Raw genomic sequence first — 22,640 nt, 5'->3', positions numbered from 1 at the left:
TCCCAAGTGTTTGAGTAAAATCCAGTGACACAACGAGCCGGCATTGCGGCAAAAAAGCAGAAAAAACGGCAAATTTCTCCGCTGTACAAGAGGTAGCTGAAGTTGTCTGCCCAATATGCCACTTCTTCTTCAACCACCCACAGTCCACAGATTTTTCATGGCACGAGAGTAAAAATATGTATATACGGCAAGATTCTGTGATTTTATTTTTTGTTGGTTAAAAGCATACTGATTTGAATTGAATTTGAACACCTGGAACTCAACACCAATGAATATACAGGTAAACACTACCTCAGCACCATAATGAAAATCTATGCAACAGTACTTTTTTTTTTTTGGCTTTTGTTAATTCTCTGTGCAATAATGGAGTAGAAATGTGGATTAATCTTACCAATGCCTGGAAATGGCACTAAGACTAGTTACCTAAATTTTTCATCTGAGTTACTTTATCTTAGATCTAATGGATTTTATTCTATTGTACTTTTGTTGGTTTAAGGTTTGTGGTGTTATATTCACAATCATACAGTAAAGGCTTTTGATTGATAAGTAATACTAGAACTCGTGCACCTACATCACCAAAATCAAGTGACTAGCCATAATGCCGGTCAAACAATGCATTGTTCAATGCTAACTCCGTTGAGAACAAACGAAAATATGTCTTATAGCACGACACCCAGAGTTTTGTTTGATACCGTTAAACATTTAGAAGGTGATAATAAATTAACGTTTGTGGAAAAATGAGAGACACTTGGCATAGAGAACCCATATTTAATGCCGAAGTCGATGTTTTCGTTGATAAGAAAGTAGGCTGTTACTTCGCTTCCACTTGTCTTGGACAACTGGATCTGCACATGTATCTGGTGAGTAAGTCATCGAGATTTACACAGAAATGACACATTTTTTTTAAAATATGCAATGTTATCAAATGAGTCCAATGCGTATTTTAAAAAAGAATATAAACCGCTGGGATAGGCTTCAGCCCCTGTACACGGACGCATGTTTCGGCCACACATTAACATACGTAAACCTCTCTGCGACAGATTTTTCTTTTCTTCTTCTTTTTTTTTTTTTTTTTTTTTTTTTAAATACACATTGGACTCATTTGAGAACAATGCATATTTAAAAAAAAAAACGTCTTGGGGAGAGGTTTACTGAAGTTTAATGTGTGGCTGCAACACGTCTCCGTGTGCGTTGGAGATGACTCCCTGTCGTATTTTTTTTTTTTTTTTTAACGCACTTTTCTCAAATGAGCCAATTTGACATTATAAATACTTCTTGGGAATTTGAGATTAAGAATAATTCCTACGTGAAATGAAGTGATCACTACACAGTCGTGTTTATTTGGTTGGGCACCATCCATCACGTTTAATTGCCGAAATCCAGCGATCTTTTCTTGTCTTTTCAGTTGGTATTGTTTTTTATTTAATTAGTAATTAAATAATTAGAAATAATTAATTAGATTTAATTACTTGGTTCAGAATCACCCTTGATGGGTGGTCAGGCACCACACCATTGTATAAAGGCAAATAAAAAGTAAATTTTCCATAATATGTATCCAATATAGTCACTGATGGAACAGTGATACGCTCGCCTCACTTTGGCCAGCAGTGTGGGTTCAGTTTCTACCCAGTGATGGTGTCTATATGTGCTCTGTGGCTGACTGGCGACCAGTTCAGGGTGTAGTCAGCCTTTCACCCAATATCACCTTGGATAGACTCCAGAGCCCTGTGACCCTAACATTATTATTTAATTATTATTTAACATTATGTTGTATCAACCAATGATGAATTGTGACCACAACCTTTTGGCTCTCACGATGACATACTGCTAAGTTTTATATGTTGTGGATACTCTCCCACTAGATAAATGCACTCTCATCTTACATCCATTCGAATATGGGTATTTCACGGGTGAAATTAAACTTATGTGAAAAGGCCATTTTTGCAAATTAGAAAAATGAATAAAGTTGATTTGCAGAAATGGCACGGTAAAATACTGATGAATCAATGATTAAGACAATCTTAATCACAGTCATTTAGACTGATGCACTGATTATTATTATCATGATTATCGTTGGTAATTTAGATTTGACATTATCCATCCAACCATTTTCTGTACTTATCCCCACTAGGGTTTCAGTCGTACTGGAGCCTATCCCAGCTATTTTCGGGTGAAAGGAGGGGTACACCCTGAACTGGTCACCAGCCAGTAAGGGGGCACATATAAACAACCATTCATACCTCCAGGTAACTTAGTCTTCATTTAAGTTATCAATGGGTGTTTGTTTTTTTTAACGTGGGAGGAAACAAGAGTAACCAGAGAAAACCCACGCAAGCACAGGGAGAACATGTAAACTCCACACAGGCAAGGCCAGATTTGAACCCGGCTCCTGAGAACTTTGAGGCAGATTTGCTAACTATGCTTTACACATTCAGGATTTTTGAGACCGATTAACGAGTTGAAAAAGAAACATTAACTGATCTCATGGCAAGATAAAGCAATGTGTCAATTTAAATGACATTTACTGTAAATAATTGTGTACTGCACACTGATATCTTCAAAAGATATTCTCTAGTCAGGTCATGTATTGTAATCAGCAGAGGTCAAACCAATGTTACAACATGACAGAAATAGGAACATTTTTGGACAAAATTCGGAGTTAGATATTTATTCTGATTAAAACTTGTAACATTTGGATGCTAATTCAAAAATTGCAGTCATTTTTTTTCACCACAGCTTACCCTATAGGTTAGCAAAATTCCACCAATTAGCTGTAGTAAGACTTGCCATCTTATTACGACTGGAGTCATCCACAGTTATGTGAAAACTTTTTATGGTAACAATTTAGTGCAGTGAAAGGTGTGTGCAGCTCCCAGAAGGTCAGTTCTACCAATATCTGCAAAGAGAAAGCTGCCATAGTAGAAATTAAAAGGATTTGTGCTGGCTCTGCTCTTAACCGAGTAACCATGGCGATCATCGAACTGCGACCTAGAGTGTCCTGGTGCCAGGCGGACATGTGGATACCCTGATGCCTGAACATGGTGTTCGTTATGGACAATCTGTGATGAGCACAGAAGTCCAGTAACAGAGCATCACTCAGGGGGGCCGATCTTCCCAATCACACCCTTCCAGGTCTCACTGTCATTGCCCACGTGGGCATTAAAGTCCCCAGCAGAATGTTGTTGTCCCGGGGGGTGCCTTTCCAGCATTCCAGCACTCCCTCTGCTTGCCAACTGTATTGTATTAAAGGTATGTGAATATACCTGCAGCAGTCCTTGAATGAAACTCCTCTCCCGAGCACCAGCACCGGTGACCACCACCACACATTTTCCCCCATTTTGTTCTTATCATACACTAGGCGCAATCCATTGCTGTTGCTGTCGCCACAGTAATCAGTGTATCCGGTCATGTTTGACTTGACAAGATAAATCCCAGTGATTGTAAAAGACTAAATGTGGTTGCATATGAACACATAATTTTATTTTAGTAGTCTTAAATATGTAGTGCAACCGTGAAAGGCCAAAATTTTCTTCTACCCTGATCCAGGCTTGGCAGTCAGATATTTACAATATTAGGTCAAGGCTAAAAATAAACTGGCTTTTGGATTAAAGTATACTGTACACAATGGCGATGTGGAGTAAATGTCTTTTCCAGAGCCAATCAATGACATAATTGATTGCATAGGTGAATTATGACATTATAGCCAATCAGCACATCATAAATTGCTAATTATTGTCCGATACTAGTCAAGGTGATCAGATCGGTCTCATGTCTAGTGCTAACCAGTCATTCACCGTGTTGACATTGACATCTAGACATTATTAGACATGGAAAACCAATTTCCTGCAGGTGTCATTTTCCACATCCCTGAGGGAGATTTATTTTTTTTTCTTAATCACAATCTACTATGACTGAATTGATGCTTTACTTATCAGCCAATATCATTCAACTACTGTTTATCTTCCCGTTCGTTCATCCAGAGGAGATCCTGGAGCGTCTCCGAGCCAAGAAGGAGGAAGAACTGGAGGAGGTGAAAAGGCAGGTGGCTGAGGAGGCCCATAGAGCTCGTCTGGAGCAGGAGGATGACCTGGATGTGGAGAAGGATGGTAATGAAGAAGCCAAGCTGATTGATGGTGAAGGACAAAAGGCTGTCAACGTCAGTGACGAGACTATAAAGGAGGAAAACAAGGAAACAAGTCAAGATGTAGAAGAAGAGAAAAGTGGTGTCAAAACTGGAGGTAGTTATTCCCGATTGTGTTTCTCAAGGTTCTGTGAAAAATATCGCTTCATGTGAAAATAAAAGTAACATTAAAACATTGACAGAATTTTATAACCTATAAAACTTGCTCTCAGATGGCCTTTTTTCTCTTTTAAGCTTTGGAAATAACCATGACAAATGTCATATTGACTTAACTTTAATTCTTTTCCTTTCGCCTTGTCCCGTTAGGGGTCACCACAGCGTGTCATCCTTTTATCATCCTATGTAAGCCCATCTCCTGCATTCTCCTTTTTACACCAAGTCCCCTCAGGTCTTCCCTTTCTACATCTATCAACATTTTCTTTGGTCTTCCTTTAGCGCTCTTGCCTGGCAGCTCCATCCTCCTCCTCATCCTACTAATGTACTCACTACCTTTCCTCTAGGCTCATAAAAACCATCAAAGTATGCTGACTCTAATCTTGATTTCCAACATCTCCACTTTCTGTTGTTTCTTCAGTGCCACCGTCCCTAATCCATACATAATTGCTTGCCTCGCCACTGTTTTATAAACTCCTTTGAAACTCCCTGCCCTTCATCCGAGCAGAGACTTTTCTGTCACACAACACACCTGACGCCTTCCGCCACACGTTTGGACGTTTGGACTCATTTCTTCAGTTTCTGACCACACTCACCATTGCTCTGGTCTGTCGACTCCAGGTATCTGAAGTCCTCCACCCTCGCTATTTCTTCTCCCTCCCTGTCCCCCTCCACCCCTCTCATTCTTACACATACAGTGCCTTGTGAAAGTATTCAGCCCTCTTGAACTTTTCAATCTTTCACCACATTTCAGGCTTCAAACATAAAGATATAAAATTTAAATTTTTTGTCAAGTATCAACAACATGGGACACACTCATGAAATGGAATGAAATTTTTGGGATATTTAAAAAAAAATTTAACAAATAAAAGCCTGAAAAGTGGGGTGTAGAATATTATTCGCCCCCCTGACATTAATACTTTGTAGCGCCACCTTTTGCTGCAATGACAGCTGCAAGTCGCTTAGGGTATGACTCTATCAATTTTGCACATCGAGAGACTGAAATTCTTGCCCATTCCTCTTTGCAAAACAGCTCAATTTCAGTGAGGTTGGATGGAGAGTGTTTGTGAACAGCAGTCTTCAGATCTGCCCACAGTTCTAGATTGGATTCAGGTCTAGACTTGGACTTGGCCATTCTAACACCGGGATACGAACCATTACGTTGTAGATTTGGCTTTATGTTTTGGATCATTGTCCTGTTGGAAGATAAATCTCCGTCCCAGTCTCAGGTCTTTTGCAGACTCCCAACAGGTTTTCTTCCAGAATGGTCCTGTATTTGGCTCCATTCATCTTCCCATCAATTAGAACCATCTTCCCTGTCCCTGCTGAAGAAAAGGAGGCCCAGACCATGAGGCTGCCACCACCATGTTTGACGGTGGGGATGGTGTGGTCAGGGTGATGAGCTGTGTTGCTTTTACACCAAACATATCGTTTTGCATCGTGGCGAAAAATTTGATTTTGGTTTCATCTGACCAGAGCACCTTCTTCCACGTTTGGTGTGTCTCCCAGGTGGCTTGTGGCAAACTTTAAACGAGACTTTTTATGCATATCTTTGAGGAATGGCTTTCTTCTTGCCACTCTTCCATAAAGGCCAGATTTGTGCAGTGCACAACTGATTGTTTTCCTATGGACAGACTCTCCCACCTCAGATGTAGATCTCTGCAGTTCATCCAGAGTGATCATGGGCCTCTTGGCTGCATCAACAATCAGTCTTCTCCTTATTCGAGGTGAAAGTTTAGAGGGACAGCTGGGTCTTGGTAGATTTGCAGTGGTCTGATAGTCCTTCCATTTCAATATGATTGCTTGCACAGTGCTCCTTGAGATGTTTCAAGCTTGGAAATCTTTTTGTATCCAAATCCGGCTTTAATCTTCTCCACAACTGTATCTCGGACCTGCCTGGTGTGTTCCTTGGTCTTCATGACGCTCTCTGCACTTTAAACAGAACCTTGAGACTATCACAGAGCAGGTGCATTTACATGGAGACTTGATTACACACAGGTGGATTCTATTTATCATCATCAGTCAACATCAGATCATTCAGAGATCCTCACTGAAATTCTGGCGTGAGTTTGCTGCACTGAAAGTAAAGGGGCCGAATAATATTGCACCTCCAACTGTTCAGTTTTTTTATTTAAAAAAGTATAAAATATCCAATAAATTTCGTTCCACTTCATGATTTTGTCCCATTTGTTGTTGATTCTTGACAAAAAAATCTAATTTTATATCTTTGTTTGAAGCCTGAAATGTGGCGAACGATTGAAAAGTTCAAGGGGGCCAAATACTTTCACAAGGCACTGAATATTATCTTACTCCAGCTAATCTTCATGTCGCTCCTTTCCATTGTAGGCTGTCACCTTTCTAACTGTTCTAACTTCCACCTTCCGCCTTCTTTCAATGCAGATCACAAAGTTATCTGCGAACATCATAGTCTCGTCTAACCTTGTTTGCCAGGCTATCCATTATCAAAGCAAACAGGAAGTGGCTCCGGGGGTATCCCTGTTGCAGTCCCACCTCCACCTTAAACTCCTCTGTCTTCCCACTGCACACCTCACACACACACTGTTCTGCTGGCCTCATACATGTCCCATACTATTTTCACATTCTGTACTTCTCTGCCACTCCAGACTAGGCCTTTGCCACCTCGACCTTCACCCAATGTATCTTCACCTGTTCCCTTTTCCTTTCCTCAGTCCTCTCAGTCTCCCAAGTCTTCTTTTTTAACCTTTTTTTTCATGATTTCCTACATTTTCAGGTTCTACCACCAAGTTTCATTCTCCCTTTTCCTACCAGAAGATACACCAAGTACTCTCCTGCCTGTTTCTCTGATCACCATGGCTGCAGCGGTCCATTCTTCTGGATGCTCCACTTGTCCACAAAAAGCCTGTCTCACCTCTTCCCAAAAAGCTGCACTACAATTACTTTCTCAGCTTTCACCATAATTTTCTCTGCTCTGGTTTTGTCTTCTTAGTCTTACTCCCCACCACCAAAGTCATCTTACACACTATCACCCTATGGTATCCAGCCAGACTCTCCCCTACCACTTCCTACAGTCAATCACCTCCTTCAGATTACATCCTCTGCACAAGATGTAATCCACCTGTATTGTTCTACTGCCGCTCTTATAAATCACCCCATGTTCCTGCCTCTTCTGGAAATAAGTGTTCACTACAGACATTCCATCCTTTTTGTTAAGTCTACAACCATCTGTCCCTCAAGGTTCTTTACCTCAAAGCCGTACTTACCCGTCACGTCTTCAGCACCTCTTGTTTCTTTTGCAAACATGTCCATTAAATCACTTATCACGACTCTCCGTCTTGGATGCTCAGAACTACTTCGCCCAGGTCCTTCCTAAATTTCTCTATCACTTCTCGGTCACATCCTACCTGTGGGGCATAGCCACTCATTACATTATACAAAACACTCTCAATTTCAAATTTCAGCCTCATCACACAATTTGATATTCTTGTCACCTCCAAGACATTCTGAGCTAAGTCTTGCTTAGAAATCACCCCTACTCCGTTTCTCTTCCTATCTACACCATCGTAAAATAATTTTAACTCTGCTCCTAAACGCCACCTGGTCTTCTCGACAGGCAATCTATTAACTTTTCTCCTAATCCTCATGTCAACAAACTCCCTAGCTTTTCCTGTCATAGTCCTAACATTCAAAGTCCTCAAATTCACTTCTTGGCTCCATGCTTTTCTCTTCTTTATCTGCCAAAGAACCCGCTTTCCAACTGGCTTTCGTCTTCGACCCACAGTAGCTGAATCTCCATCGGCTCGCTGTGACTTAGCTCTGGTGGACATAAACCTGCACCACAGCCGATCTAGTATAGAATTCTTTCGATGAACAAATCGTGGTTCTAGTAACATGACTGCGTTTTGAGCTGAAAATATTCCAACTCTAACTTGTGAATTCTAGTTTATATTCAAGTTTTTAAGGTACTTTTGTGAAGTCAAGCATTTTACTGTTCCTACTTGAGCCTCCAGACCATAGTGCAAGAGCAAGGAAACTCTCCAAGCTATTCCAGAGGTTAAATCAGGGATATTCTAAGTGATTCCCTGATTTCCCTCCAGAACATGATTCAGTAGACGCAAACTGTTATTGTGGTTTTCTGTGTGGATCCAACTTTTTGTCTTTTCCAAGTGCATTCAGAAATACCCCTTAAAACAGAGTTCACACTTAACAACACTGGAATTATGACACAGAAAAGTTATTTGTTGCCTTGAGTGGAGTAATATAAATGTGCAATAAATGGCCCTATTAACAATAAATGTGTTAATTTGTGTTATGGATTCACGATATGTAATACTATGCAATACATACTATACAACATGCTTTGTGCTTGAACTTTTAAATGTTCCATGTTCTTGAATATAGGCTGAGCATCTGATTACACACATGACTTTGGATTTTTTTTCTTTTTTCTGTTCCCTATACAATATCTGTTTGTTTTTATCATTAATGATTGGTTCCTTTGGGTTGTCAGTCAGTGTTTACATGTACTAAGTGTGGCCACAAGAGGAGGCTATAGCCCTAACTCAAAGAGTGTTGTCCCTTTAAGCTGCTCAAGCAAAATGTCCTCATACATTGATCACAGCTCTGACTCCACTTAACTTTACAGTCACAGCAATCAAGGCTGGCATGTTAATTTTGCTTCACTCAACATTACCTCTGTTTATGTAATTAAATCACAAATAGTGTTTTTTTGTCTCTCGACCCAAAAGCAGAACACACACCATCAGACTGTGTTCCTGACACTGCTGATGGGATCCCAAGTCTGAGCCATCCCAACCAGGTGGTCGAGGAGAACAGTAATAGCAGCATGAGCATCATGGTCCCACCCAAGGGCCCTGAACCTCCGGACCTGGCTGACAAGTCCTCCCAGTCATCACTGACAAGCTTTGAGGACGCAGGTTAGATAATAACAGTTCAATACAATGTGTCCTACCAACATGCTCTTGGAAGAATCCAATTGTGTTTGAGAGGTTAATAAGTTTGGACATCTTGATGTAAATTGCTTGTTCTTTCTGTCTTTAACAAAACCTGACATTGTGTTGCCAGGAGATGTTAAAGACTCCACTAATGGTGAGTGTCTTGGTAGTAAGAAGTCTTCTGCAACTCGTATGGTGACCCGATTGAGGAACCCAGAGAGCAAGTTGAGCCAGATGAAAAGCCAGCAGGTGGCTGCCGCCATTCATGAAGCCAACAGGGGCTTCAAGGAGGGAAAAGAAGTGAGAGGACACAAATGACACTGTCTTCAGGTGTTGAATAAGGATCTGAAGGACTTGTATCAAAATAAATTGAGGGGGAAAATGTAATCCACGAATTTACTATCCAGCCATCCATTTTCTTAGCCGCTTATCCTCACAAGTATCGCCTGAGTGCTGGAGCCAATCTCAACTGCCAACGGGCAGGAGGCAGGGTACACCCTGAACTGGTTGCCTGCCAATCGCAGGGCACATAGAGACAAGCAGCTGCACTCACAATCTCACCTAGGGGCAATTTGGAGTGTCCAGTTAATGTTGCATGTTTTGGGGATTTGAGAGGAAATCGGAGTGCCTGGAGAACATGCAAACTCCACACAGGGTGGTCTGGGATTGAACCCAGGTCCCCAGAACTGTGAGGCCAATGCTTTCCAGCTATGACACTGTGCTGCCGGAATTTACTCACAGGTCAAAATTATTCAATTAGCTAGAAGCATTTCCATTCAATTTACTGTTTCTATGGTGTGTACTGGGTAGTCTTCCAAATTCTGTGTCCAGCTATCACTTATCTTTGAAAAGTCAGCCTCTCAAGTCGTGCAGACAAACTGTATGGGGCTGTTTACCTGGCTTTTCCAACTGTTGTTCAGTGAACTTTAAACAAGCTTTGACACTTTTCACAGGTAAATTAGAGGAATTGCAAACTTCCATTGATTAAACATTTAGTGTGGCTTGCTCACAACCAAATGTATAAAAATACCTGCTAAGAAAATGGATGTTCCTAATTCGGACACTCTTTATTTCAACAGCCCCCTATGAATTGGAATCAAGAATTATTTGGAACTGGAATCGGAATGAAAAACCAGGACTGGACTCACTCAAATTCAAATGATGGTCAACCCTCACATAATAGCATTAATAACTAATTTTTAATATGTTACCTGTTCACTTTCAATGTGTTAGAAATATAAACAAAATTTAAACATATTTGAAGTCTTTCAAACGAAACACAAAATTACCAAAGGGTCAAATATTAATAAGTCTATGGCCGCATTTAAATCAATTGTCAATCTGTTGGAAAACCACCTTGGAGAAAATAAAACAGACGTCAGAGGAATGTCACCAAAATGCATATAAACGTGATCCAAAATCAAGGTTGCATTCTTTCAAATAAGAAACATTTATTTTATCATACAACTAGATCAGCACAAAGATTGTAACGGCAATGTAACAAAAAAACTATAACAGCAATGTAAACTATTAATTGTTAATACAAAGCAAACATGAAGTGAACATGAAGCATGTTGTGTCAATTACTGTTATATAAAACTATTATGTTATCTATCTCAAAACACTTCTGTCTCTGTCTATAGATTCTAGTAGTAAATGCACAGGGTGATGTCACCCGTGTAAGCACACGCAGCAAAGACGTGGTGATGAAAGGGACACTTTGCCAATACTTCAAGCTCGGTCAGGAGGGCAAATACCGTGTCTATCATAACCAGTACAGCACAAACATCCTGGCCCTCAACAAACACCAGCACAGAGAGGCAAGTAACACTCTGGACTCACAGAAGACAACTTCAGCCTTCCCATAGCTTCTCTTTTAATTTCAACACGATCACCAGGATCATGACAAAAGGCGACATCTCTCCCACAAGTTCTCCATGACTCCAGCAGGGGAATTCAAGTGGAATGGGTCTATCCACAGTTCCAAGCTCATCACCATATCTACAATACGGCTCACAATCATCCAACTGGAGAACAATGTTCCATCTCCATTCATGCACCATAACTGGGCCTCACACAGGTATGAATCCAAACCGAACATCAGTAGCACATACACCATACCTCTGTTGCCTGTCTTGAGCTTTTTCTCTGGCACCATCTTTGAGTGATTACTTACTTTGAGAAACAAAAAACACTCCGTTGGTCCAAAAGTACAGAATTGTTTAGAAAATGTTTGTTTTGTAGGACTAACTGGATCAAAGCAGTACAGATGTGCAGTAAGGCCAGAGAGTTTGCCCTGGCCCTGGCTATCATGGAGTGTGCCATCAAACCTGTGGCAACAATGCCAGTCTGGAAGGACTCACTTGGCCACACCAGGTACACATAGTAGGCTATCAACATTTTGTTATATTTACGTGTAGTGCAAAATATATATGTATTCTAATTGCAAATGTTACTGTAATTAGCACAAGTGGCAGATTTCTTCAAAATGTTAAAGGGAATGTAATGAATGGACCAAAAATAAATGTACATTTTGGTGTGCTTTCATATAAACTGTAGCACTTTCACAAATTCAGTTTGAAATGAAAACACGGATGTCTTCTTGTTGCTATAAAAACTGGTATATTGAACCAAGCATTCAGTTAATGGACAAAGGGAGTGTTTAGTCAGTCGGACCATTTCAGAAGGCAGTGGTTATCCTGACCAGATCAAAAGGCCCACCCGAGCCACAACGAATAATATTTAGACTGCAGGTCCACAACTTATACCCCTGACTTATGCCTCTCAGTGACCACTGCCTCAACACAATCCCAACATTTCAGAGTTGGAACCAGCAAATGAGCACATGGGCAATCCAGGATCAGAAAAGAGAGATAGGCAATATCATAGGTACTGAGAGATGTTTCTTAGTACTGTATTTTCCTCTTCTCAGGTAGTTTAAACAAGAAAAATAAACTGAAATATTTATATTATCAGCGTTATTTATATTTTATTATATATTTATTGAAACCCAAAATAGTTGCCTCTCATCCACTTAGACAAATAGAGCTCTCTCACATAGATGCCTCCCTTACCATGACAAAAAAAAACATCATGAGAGTTATCTCAGGTCATAGACAATTTATCTCACACACAGTGTTCAAGTAAGCCAATAGCCTTATTAGTGGATGTCATTACATTAAGGCATGTCCATTATATATATTTTAAATTTCAGTAAATTGTCTCAAGGTTTTCACTTCATTAGGAAGGTTTCAATGAGATATAAATTGGCATTACAGTACAGATTGTCAGCCAATATACGTTTTATCAAACAAAGCATGTTTATATTGCTATGAAACAATTATATTTTCAATTCATTATTTGTCAGGTTAAACCGCATGACGTCTTTGGAGCGTGAGGAGAAAGACAAAGTAAGGAAAAGGGAGAAGAAGCTGGAGGATGAGGAGACGATGCAACAGGCCACCTGGGTCAAATACACTTTTCCAATTAAACACCAGGTTGGTCACATTTTCTGAAAGTTTCATGGATTTTGTACAGTTGCATTGTATTTCATGATCTTGTATATATTTTGAGATGGCCCAGTGAAATTCACCCCCATGCTTAATATAATTACTTTTTGATCATAAAGCTCTGATAGGGATTGTTACTTCACCAGTTGGTGGTCAGCAACCAAACATCCTTCTTCCTGCTCTCAGTCTTTTTACCTTCATGCCACACATTTTTTTCTTTCGTCCAAATAGCCTTACCGTTGACTCTTCTGCTATGATTTCTGCTCCTCCTCATTCCTCCTCTTTCTGTCCTCCATGAAGGTGTGGAAACAGAAAGGTGAGGAGTATCGTGTTACCGGCTATGGCGGCTGGAGTTGGATTAGTAAAACCTATGTCCAGAGGTTTCTCCCAAGACTTCCTGGCAACACCAATGCCAATTACCGCCAAGAACTTGAAGGTCTGGAATTTAAAAACAAATATTTATTCGGGGTGGAGGTGGGGGGAGAGTTAAATTAGTTTGGATCTAGGGATGAGGATTGTTTTGTGTCACACTCCTATATGTACCTCTTTTCCACTACACAATACCTACTCAGCTCACCGAGAATATACTCACAAGTGATTTTCTACTGGCAAAAGTGCAAAACTGCAAGATCCTAGTAAGTCAGGCAGATCCATCATTGCTGGAACACTAACATTTAGGGATGGACTGCAGAAATGGAAAAAAAAACATGAATGCAAACATTACCTTACGTGTTATTGCTTTATCCCTGAACAGCAGTAAAATACTCGACAATCCCTGCTTTTCTGTTGCCCTCTGTTTTTGTTTGTTTTTCTGCACTCTTCTCTTAAATAAAATTTGTCTCATTACTCTGGTCCACAGCCACTTGCTGAGAATTAAACAGAGAAGACCCACTTTTGGTGATGTTTATTAACCTCCCATTCCATTATTTCAAGAAGAAACTTACTGTCCCAAAGGCAATTAGAGCTGGTACTGTGCAGTGGGAAAGTGCTGTTGGATAGTGTAAAAGGGGCTTGCTAAAATCCCTCAGGCCACTTCCCCCAGGTTACTGCCCTTAAATGCAGGTTAACTCACTAAATACAGGTACATCATCCATTTTCCAAACCACTTATCCTCAATAGCTTTGTGAGCTTGCTGGAGCCTATTCCAACTGACTCTGGACGAGAGGCAGGAACTGGGACACCTTGAACTGGTCGCCAGCCAATGGACCTTTCCGATCTGTCAATTAAAATGAACTTTCACATCAATGGAGAATTTAGAATGTTCAATTAACCTACCATGCACGTTTTGGGGATGTGGGAAGAAACCGGAGTACCCAATGAAGACCCACGCAGGTACGGGGAGAACATGTGAGCTTCACACAGGATTTGAACGCCGATGCTCAAAACTGCGAGGCAGATGTGCTAAGCAGTCATCCCACTGTTCTACCTCACTAAATAAAGGAACTAAAATTTCCTGGTTCTTGCGAATGTTCTGTTTTTCAAACAGTATACTTCCAAGTGTCAAGCTTACTGAAAAAGCTTGATTGAAAATGTCAATAAATGTTGTCATTTCATTGTATTTATGGTCATCTTTTTATTTTAAAGGTAGTTCATAAATAAATATCGTAATTTCGATGGACAGCAATTTTATTTTATGTTGAATGTATTTTGTCTTCTTCTATTCCAAAGGTGCTAAACTTGGCCTGAAGTGCACTCTTCTGGATTTGAGTCGACGACCCACTGTCCATGCACCTGAAACTCAGGGAGTATCTGAATTGAACTGTATCATAGCAGATAAAGACGCATTGACACCTTCCAAACATCCCCCAGACAATCAGGTGCTAGATGAAGTTTTGGAGTCGAGCAAAAAGATTGAAGAGGAAAAGAAAGAAGCTGTGTATGAAATGGAAACATGTGAGGAACTGCCTGTTGACAGTTCAGTAGCCAAGATGGAGTTGGATTCCAGTAACCTAAAATTAGAAGATGACCAAAGTAAGAACATAAACATTTAAGTATTTCAAGACTTTTTATTAGTCATCTGTCATTGAGGAAACTTGTAATTTCAATGTATGTGGTTTTTTTTAAACTATGAACATTGTTTATGACCAATACAAACTCATGTGTTAGAACTGGTCCTCGATAACAACATCCTTTTTCCCCAGCGTCCAGTATTAAGGAAGAGTCTGTAAAAAAGGAGCTTACAGATGACCCCTTTCGTCCTTTTTACTACGATGTGGTGGATGTCAGTAAAGGCTTCCTCACCCGCATTGCATACAAGAAGAAGATCAAGTCCTCCAAACTTGATGGTCTACTGGAGCGGCGAGTGAAGCAGCACTCAATTGAAGAGAAGATGAGGCTATCCAAACCCAAGAGCACTCAACCTCTTTCACCCTTCTCTTCAACACCACCACTGGACACCCCAGTCCGGCTAAGGTCACCGCTTAGGCCTCAGGCCCTGGCTCAGCAACAACTAAAAGTGGCCAAAGGAATTGAAGGTGACAGTGGAGTAGTCTCTAGAAATACAGACGGCTTAGATCCTCGCCTTTCTTCTGTTCCTGATTTAAGACCCAAAGAGAGTTGCGTTTCAGGTGCGGAAAGAGATTCTTCTTCACCACAAAACCAAACCATCACATTGTCCCCGAAATTTAAGGTAGATTTGGTAGAAAGGACTATGGGGGAAAAAGATTGCTCTTCAGAGCAACACACAGCCAATGCTCATTTCGATGGAATCAATGACGGTGTTATCGAATGTATAGGGTCTGAGATACCTAACCTGGACTCTGGTAGAAAGACAGATTTAGTAAGGACACAAAAAGTTATTGACCAAATAAACGAGATTACACCTCCTAAATCAACACAGCAAAGTCCAGAGACATTAAGTTCAGTGGATCTAGCTACTGATACAAATGGCATGGGACCTGATGAAAACCAGGAAAATAATCAAGATACTGAAGCACCCACTTTTCCTGTTTCAATTTCTCCTCTTCCTCAGATAAATGGTAAGGATAGTTTAGGGGGTGATGTCCTGTTGAGTAACTCTGTAGTAAGTCCAAATAATGGCATTGAGACCAACAAGATGAAGAGCATTCATCAAGTAGAAGGTGAAGGTATTTTACAGAAGAGCAGCACACAAGAAAAACATTTGGTCAATGGAGATTTGGCTCTCATGAACAAAAGTATACATGTAGATGAAAAAGAGGTGACCCCTAGAGAAGCATTTAAGAGGAACATAATGACATCTGTTCAGGATTACAAACCTCCTCTGAAGGTATCAAAGCTGGAAAAAAACATAGATGTTCCTGAAGTTCATACCCGAAGCTCTCTACAGCACAACACCACATTAGACACTAAAGCCACACCAACAGTTAAGATAATCAGAATGGCGCCCTCGCCTATACCTCCAGTAGAAGACTCCACTTTAAGTGATGACTCTGCAGAGAACAGTGAACGAGAAATGACAACACCACTAAAGACTTACATCACTGAGGTAATGACCACCTCTACAACCACCACTACAGTGGTTTCCACAGAGACGTTGATACTGCCACTGAACAAATCTGTAGAATCAGCAATGCCAGTTGTGTCGACAACAGAGAGTGCAGTGTCTGCCCTCACTACTATGACCAGAATGACATTTACCAAAATCTCTTCCCGTTTGTCAGAAAACAGCCAGAGTGACATAATGGCACAACAACTGGAGACAACACTTTCATCCCCCGTCAGTAGCTCAACAACAGACACCCGTAATACAATGTCTGAATCAAATGTAGAAATATTCCAGAATGACTCAACAACCAGGGGCCGAGTACGCCTCCGCAAATTCTCCCGCACCAAGAGGGTGCGCTCTGACACTGCACTTCCTTCTTATCGTAAGTTTGTCACCAGGAGCAACCGCAAGAGCATTTTTGTGTTGCCGCACGACAACCTGAAGGTGCTAGCAAGGAGAGGAGGATTCCGTGAGGTGGCCGTGTTCAACTATAATGCCAAGCCGGCCCAGGATATTTGGCCATATCCTTCCCCCAGGCCCACATTTGGCATCACCTGGAGGTAAGTTATGTCTCTCCATTTTGAGTCACTCTAAAACTTTTCGCATTGTTGTTTCACACAAAGCAGAAAAGCATGTGAGCAAACATATTAACAGGAAAAAATATAACATTCTCTGTAAAAATGACCCCCCTCAGCTTAGTAGAGAGAGTACTGTCAACTGTATTTCCCCCAATACAGGGGGCAAGCATGAAACAGATGGTAAATAGGAAGCCAGTTTGCGAGAACCTTTATGTGCACATGCACAGTAACGTAGGTCAGAAGAGGCCAGGATGAGTCAAATTTCAATCAATTTACCCATACCGTCGATGCATTGGCCACACCTGAATCAAGAAATAGGCTGACGTTTTATTTATTTATTAATTTTTTGGGGCCTGGGGTCATGCAATCAACCAAAGCTGCCTCAGTGATCGACTGGTCAATCAAGATCGATGCATTGGGCACCCTTGCGCCAAACATTGCACATTTCACCAGAGAGGGTTCCAAGAAGTTGCCTTGTTAATTACAGAATCAAAAAATAAAGAATATATGAGGAATATTGGCTGGGATTCACTGTTAATGTTTTATATTCTCAGCAGGATGAAGCTGTAAACTTGGCTCTAGTTTACAATCTGGATTTTTTTGTAACATGCTTAATTTTCAACACCTTAATGTTATATTTAGTGTTGAGATAGTCATACATTTTTTATTCACATTCATACAATGTATGAGTGATCGTTACCAGAATATCATATATTTTAATTTACTTAAATTGCACTTTTTAGAAGAATATGATACTTATAACAAAATGCTAAACATAGAACTTCATCAATCAAACCTTTTGACTCTGCATGTTTTGACTAACTTCACCTCTCACTTCCCTTATTTGCACGCACCAATACAATGCTGAGCCTATATTCTTCTTGCTTGCCAAGCTTACACATCGGAAAGAAATTATCCACAAACTATGAATTGAGACAATAATAAATTGAATATGAATGGTGAGAAGTGTTTAAATATTTCGAGACTGTATTATCTTTATAATTTAATACTCATCTTCAAACTGCCAATAGCTTTTGTGGTCAAAGATAATATTCGTTTTCCCAAGTTCTAAACAGGCTTATGAAATTAATTACTGTACAAAGTCTATATTGGTTGTTCCAATTTTATAATGGAAATAGTTGCACATAAAAGCAGCAGCCAAACAATATTGTGCTTTTGCGCTGCCTCCAGAATTGTGCTGCTGTGTGCAGTCTGAAACACAGAGTGAGTCACTGGCACTCCTGCAGTCATGCCACACCAATGGAATATGTGACACCAGACGGACATTAATACCAGATAAATCTCCTTGGACAAGCACACAACCAGATTCTTGTGCCACTAGTTTTGCTCTCTTTTCAAAAGCCGGGACAATTGTATTTTTTATGCAGGTATCGCCTGCAAACAGTGAACACTTTGGCTGGTGTGAGTCTGATGCTTAGACTGCTCTGGGCCTGTTTGAGATGGGACGACATGGCTGTAAAGCCTTCCGCGGCTGTCGGTACGACACGAACAGGTAGAGCTACCCCACACCTCCACCCAAAATAAGGTTTCTTTGTGAGAGCACTCAGAAAGGAAGTGATGTTTGGGAATTTTCATCCAGATTTTTACCATTTCCAGATGCCCAGAAATGTTTGTTTGTGCGTGTGCTTACACTTTTGATTTCTTTCATTTGTTGAAACAAACACACACACAGAATGAAATACAAACATCCGTCTCCTGTGGCTGTCACAGGTGTTATGTTGGAGAACATTTCCTCCATATTTCAGGCTCTCCTCATCATCATACCAACCCAGTCCTCTCCCCACTCATTACCACAGAGACATCAGACACAGAGATCACCACTACAGAGATCATCAAACGACGTGATGTGGGGCCATATGGCATACGCTCGGAGTACTGCATTCGCAAAATTATCTGCCCACTGGGAAATCCTGAGACACCCAAAGGTAAATGTGTTTTTTTTTTCAGGCAAACTTTGAGTAGTTTGACATGTAAAAAAAAATTTTTGTACATAATTGATCAAGTTAAACTCTAAAGAGCTTTTTTCACCATTACAGAAACCCACACCCCGCAGAGGAAAGGGCTGCGCTCCAGTGCCTTGCGTCCAAAGAAACCCGAACCTCCCAAGCAGACTGGCCCTGTGGTGATCGAGACGTGGGTTGCTGAGGAGGAGCTTGATCTCTGGGAGATCAGAGCTTTCTCAGAAAGGTCAGAAAAAGATACTGATTACATTGTGTCACTGATGAAAATCACGAGTGGTTGTTTAAAATGTTCTTTCTCTTCCCTAGGGTTGAGAAAGAGAAGGCTCAGGCAGCTGAACAAGCTAAGGTGAGAGTAGTGATTTTGTCATTATTGAATCCCTCTGGGGAAACCCCGATGATTAGGTGTATCACTGGAGCTAACCTTATCGGAACGCCGATGTTTTTTTTGAACAACTTTTTGCTACAAATATGTGATCATAAATAACTCCAGAATGCATTTCTAGTTTATTCCAACATTAGGAGTTTTACATTGATTAAAATCTGCTTATTACCCTATTTTTGTCTACAGCTCATATATAAATCATGTTTTCAGAAACGTCAGGAGCAGAAACCAGGCTCGGTCACGGCCACTCCAACAGGATCTCCCATAACACCCGCTGTGACACCCAAGGTCATGGTGGCTTCACTGTCAGGCCAGGGTACTCCAAGCGCCAAGGTGTTGCTGTCCTCAAAGATGGGCACACCTGTCAAATATCAGCAGACCAAGAATTTTCAGCAGTCGTTTGCCACGTGGATCAAACAGAGTCAGAACTCCCCAGGTTCTGCATTGAAAGTCTTGAAAATGTTTAAATTTGGCAGAATGTGACAAAATATTTTGGTTGTTAGATGACCAAAGACCTGCACAAATACAGTTTAATAAAATCATTAACTGAAAGCTACTAAATGCAAGTACATTTGCAACAATAAAGAAGTTATTAGCACGTTAATACCTCCTGAATGATGATTTCAATGCTTTACATCATTTATGTTTATAATTTGGTTTTTGCAGCTTCTTAGAAGACGTGTTACTATTGGAGTCATGAACGTAGTCATTAAAGTATTTGATGAATTTTGTGTCTGCTTACACAGAGCCCACGGTGACCACGACTGGTGGACACACATTTCAAATTACAGGAACTACGGTGGGTGGGAAGGTAGTGACCACCAAGTTGCCTCTTCCAGTCAACAGCAAGCTCATTACAGTCAACATGGGAACTTCACAAGGAGGTACACTGGCTTTTATTAACCCTCACCTTAGAGGCAGACAAAGGTGTGAAGTGTGAAGTATATATATATAAAGAGAGCGCGTGTGTGGTGGAATAATTGAAAGGATTTTAATGTAGCCTCTCATTCACTGTTGTGCACACCATTAAAATTCTGGTGCTGTGTTAGTCTCTGTTCACTCTCTAGATTACTTTAGAGCATGGGTTATCATCATGTCTGGATGGGCCCTGGCAGCAAAGTAATATAAGGAAAGTTAGCTATCATGGTTGGATGTTTGTGGATGACACACTTATTTAGTCTGGGCCTTTCAATTTTAACTGGAATTTAGCTTTTCTTAAAGGGGGAATCCAGTGCTTTGCATAAACAGTGTATCCAATAGGTCATGTAATATGTAGGCTATTTTGACAATGTGATGTTAAATCCTGTCTCATTTTCAATGACGGCCTCACGGCCTCCAAGGACGTTGAAGCTTCGTCGTCCGGGGTTAACAGCCTGCGCCGCCTGGAAGCTCGGTTCTCGGCTCTCCACCGCAGCTGCACTCGTCAGATTCTGCTTCATTCCCGTCCGAAGAACCATCCGCGGCTGCCGACCCGGAGCTCACGGGGGCCTTATGTCGCGCGTAGGCCTCCGAGTAGTCAGATTTCTTGTCATTCCGCTTGAAAAACCATACGAATATTCAACAGTAATTACAGCCACAGGTTCAAATCTCCTATGGAAGTATTCCTCCGTCTTCCTGATCAACTGATACTGCTATTCCTTCATCAGATGAGGATAAATATGAGAAATTGGCGCTGGGCATAAATGCTGTCCCATGTAATAGAGCCTTTGTTGCGGCACAGTACACGTAACAGGCGCGCACATAGGTCATGTGACTCGCAAAAATGGCAGTGCCCCTGAAAATTCATAATTGTCGATAAAAATCTTGTCAAAACACTATTAAATGATAAATTAAATTGTCAAAATAGGGTACATATTACGTGACCGATTGGATACACTGTTCATGCAAAGCGCAGGATTTCCCCTTTATAGAAAGCTAAATTCCAGTTAAATTTGAAAGGCCCAGAATAAATAAGTGTGCCATCCATAAACATCCAACCAAAATAGCTAACTTCTTTTATATTACTTTGCTGCCAGGGCCCATCCAGACATGATGACCCATGCTCTAAAGTAATCTGGACTCAAAGGGTGAACAGAGACTAACACAGCACCAGAGGCAGATCCAAAAGATGGAATGTGATGTACAGAGGACAGTAACTAGCCTACCAAATTTCAATGATTAAATTAAGTTTCAAAATTGGATTGCCAAAAGAAATCAAACCAACTGGGTGGGGGTGGGGGGTGGGGGATTGTAAATGCTGCAGCTCACGTTCTGACCAAAAAAAAAAGCGGTCAGAGCGTATAACTCCAATCCAAAAGTCCTTGCATTGGCCTCCAGTCAGCTTTAGAATAGATTTTAAAGTTTTGCTACTGGTCTATAAATCACTAAATGATTTAGGTCGTGAATACATGAAAGAAAAGCTTACAGAATACAAACCCAGTAGAGCTCTGAGATCGACTGAGTCAGATCAAGTATTGGAGCACAGAGTCCAAAGCAAACATGGTGAAGCAGCATTTAGCTATTATGCTGCACACAAATGGAATAAGTTGCCAACAGGTGAGGTCAGTCCCAAGTGTCAATGTTTTTAAATCCAGGTTGAAAACTCTTCTTTTTTTGTCATGCTTTTTAAATATATCCACTTTTTTATCATATTACTTGCACTGATTGTGGTTTTGTCTTTTTTTAATATTTTGTTTGTCATTTTTATTTCTTTTATGCCGTTTAAAATATTTTATCTCTTTCTTTTGATATGCCTTTAATCATGTAAAGCACATTGAGGTACCTCGTGTATGAAACGTGTTATACAAATAAATTTGATTTGCTTTGCTTGAATGTAATGTAAAATCACATTAAGGAAAGCAAATTTATTTGTATTGTGCATTTCACACAATCTGCTTTACAAGATCAGACATGATTTTTCCATTTATAGGCGGAATTCCGTCTTTTTAAATTACATAGATTAAAAAAAACAAACTGTTTTTATGCAATATTCCGACCATAACTCGTGCCGGAATCCACACTCATTCATTTTCCGATCCGACTTTTGCAAGCGAGGTGGAAAATTTGATACGCGTCTGTTGATTGAATGAAAACGTTTGTTGTATACGAGGCAGTTTATGGGGCCATTTGCAGTCACTGTGATATGACGGGGACGAGCACGCCCCCGCGCCATCGCACTCGCAAATCTGCACAGTCAAGCACGAAAAGTCACGCGCGTAAAATTTATTACGAGTAGAAATGCATACATATTGAAAGACGTCGCTCATTTTGTGTAGTATTGACCAATGCAATTACGCACTTGTCGCACATTCTCAGCACACATGAAAACCGATCCAGCGCAGTGAACCACAGCCTGGCGTCCTTTTTTTCTTTTCTTTTTTTTTTTTTTAAACACGGGAGGACACTAACAACGAGCTACTGCTCAGCCTACTTCTACTTCCTGGCACCGTCCCCCTCCGGCTCTAAAAGGGATACACTCATAATTACAAACACAGTGAATGCTGTAATCTGAATCTT

General features: G+C 40.7%; 1 protein-coding gene across 5 annotated transcripts in view; it reads left to right on the top strand.

Annotated features, from left to right (window-relative positions):
* Positions 1-22,640, top strand: part of LOC133505657 (nucleosome-remodeling factor subunit BPTF-like) — a 108,707-nt gene that overhangs the window by 27,878 nt on the left and 58,189 nt on the right. For 4 of the 5 annotated variants that reach the window (XM_061828919.1, XM_061828921.1, XM_061828917.1 and 1 more), the window contains exons 5-20: positions 3,981-4,238; positions 9,022-9,210; positions 9,359-9,528; positions 10,872-11,048; positions 11,127-11,308; positions 11,473-11,604; positions 12,596-12,725; positions 13,038-13,173; positions 14,406-14,708; positions 14,879-16,763; positions 18,170-18,294; positions 18,599-18,727; positions 18,839-18,989; positions 19,070-19,109; positions 19,356-19,581; positions 19,892-20,029. In XM_061828919.1, coding sequence (XP_061684903.1) covers positions 3,981-4,238; positions 9,022-9,210; positions 9,359-9,528; positions 10,872-11,048; positions 11,127-11,308; positions 11,473-11,604; positions 12,596-12,725; positions 13,038-13,173; positions 14,406-14,708; positions 14,879-16,763; positions 18,170-18,294; positions 18,599-18,727; positions 18,839-18,989; positions 19,070-19,109; positions 19,356-19,581; positions 19,892-20,029 — 4,371 coding nt within the window. The remainder of the gene's footprint in view (positions 1-3,980; positions 4,239-9,021; positions 9,211-9,358; positions 9,529-10,871; positions 11,049-11,126; positions 11,309-11,472; positions 11,605-12,595; positions 12,726-13,037; positions 13,174-14,405; positions 14,709-14,878; positions 16,764-18,169; positions 18,295-18,598; positions 18,728-18,838; positions 18,990-19,069; positions 19,110-19,355; positions 19,582-19,891; positions 20,030-22,640) is intronic. The other variant, XM_061828918.1, reaches the window with a different exon arrangement.

This window comes from Syngnathoides biaculeatus, chromosome 9 (assembly GCF_019802595.1).
Source record: "Syngnathoides biaculeatus isolate LvHL_M chromosome 9, ASM1980259v1, whole genome shotgun sequence".
Taxonomy (NCBI): Eukaryota; Metazoa; Chordata; class Actinopteri; order Syngnathiformes; family Syngnathidae; genus Syngnathoides; species Syngnathoides biaculeatus.
Note: the sequence above shows the minus strand (reverse complement) of the source record. Positions and strands in the feature narration are given on the sequence as shown.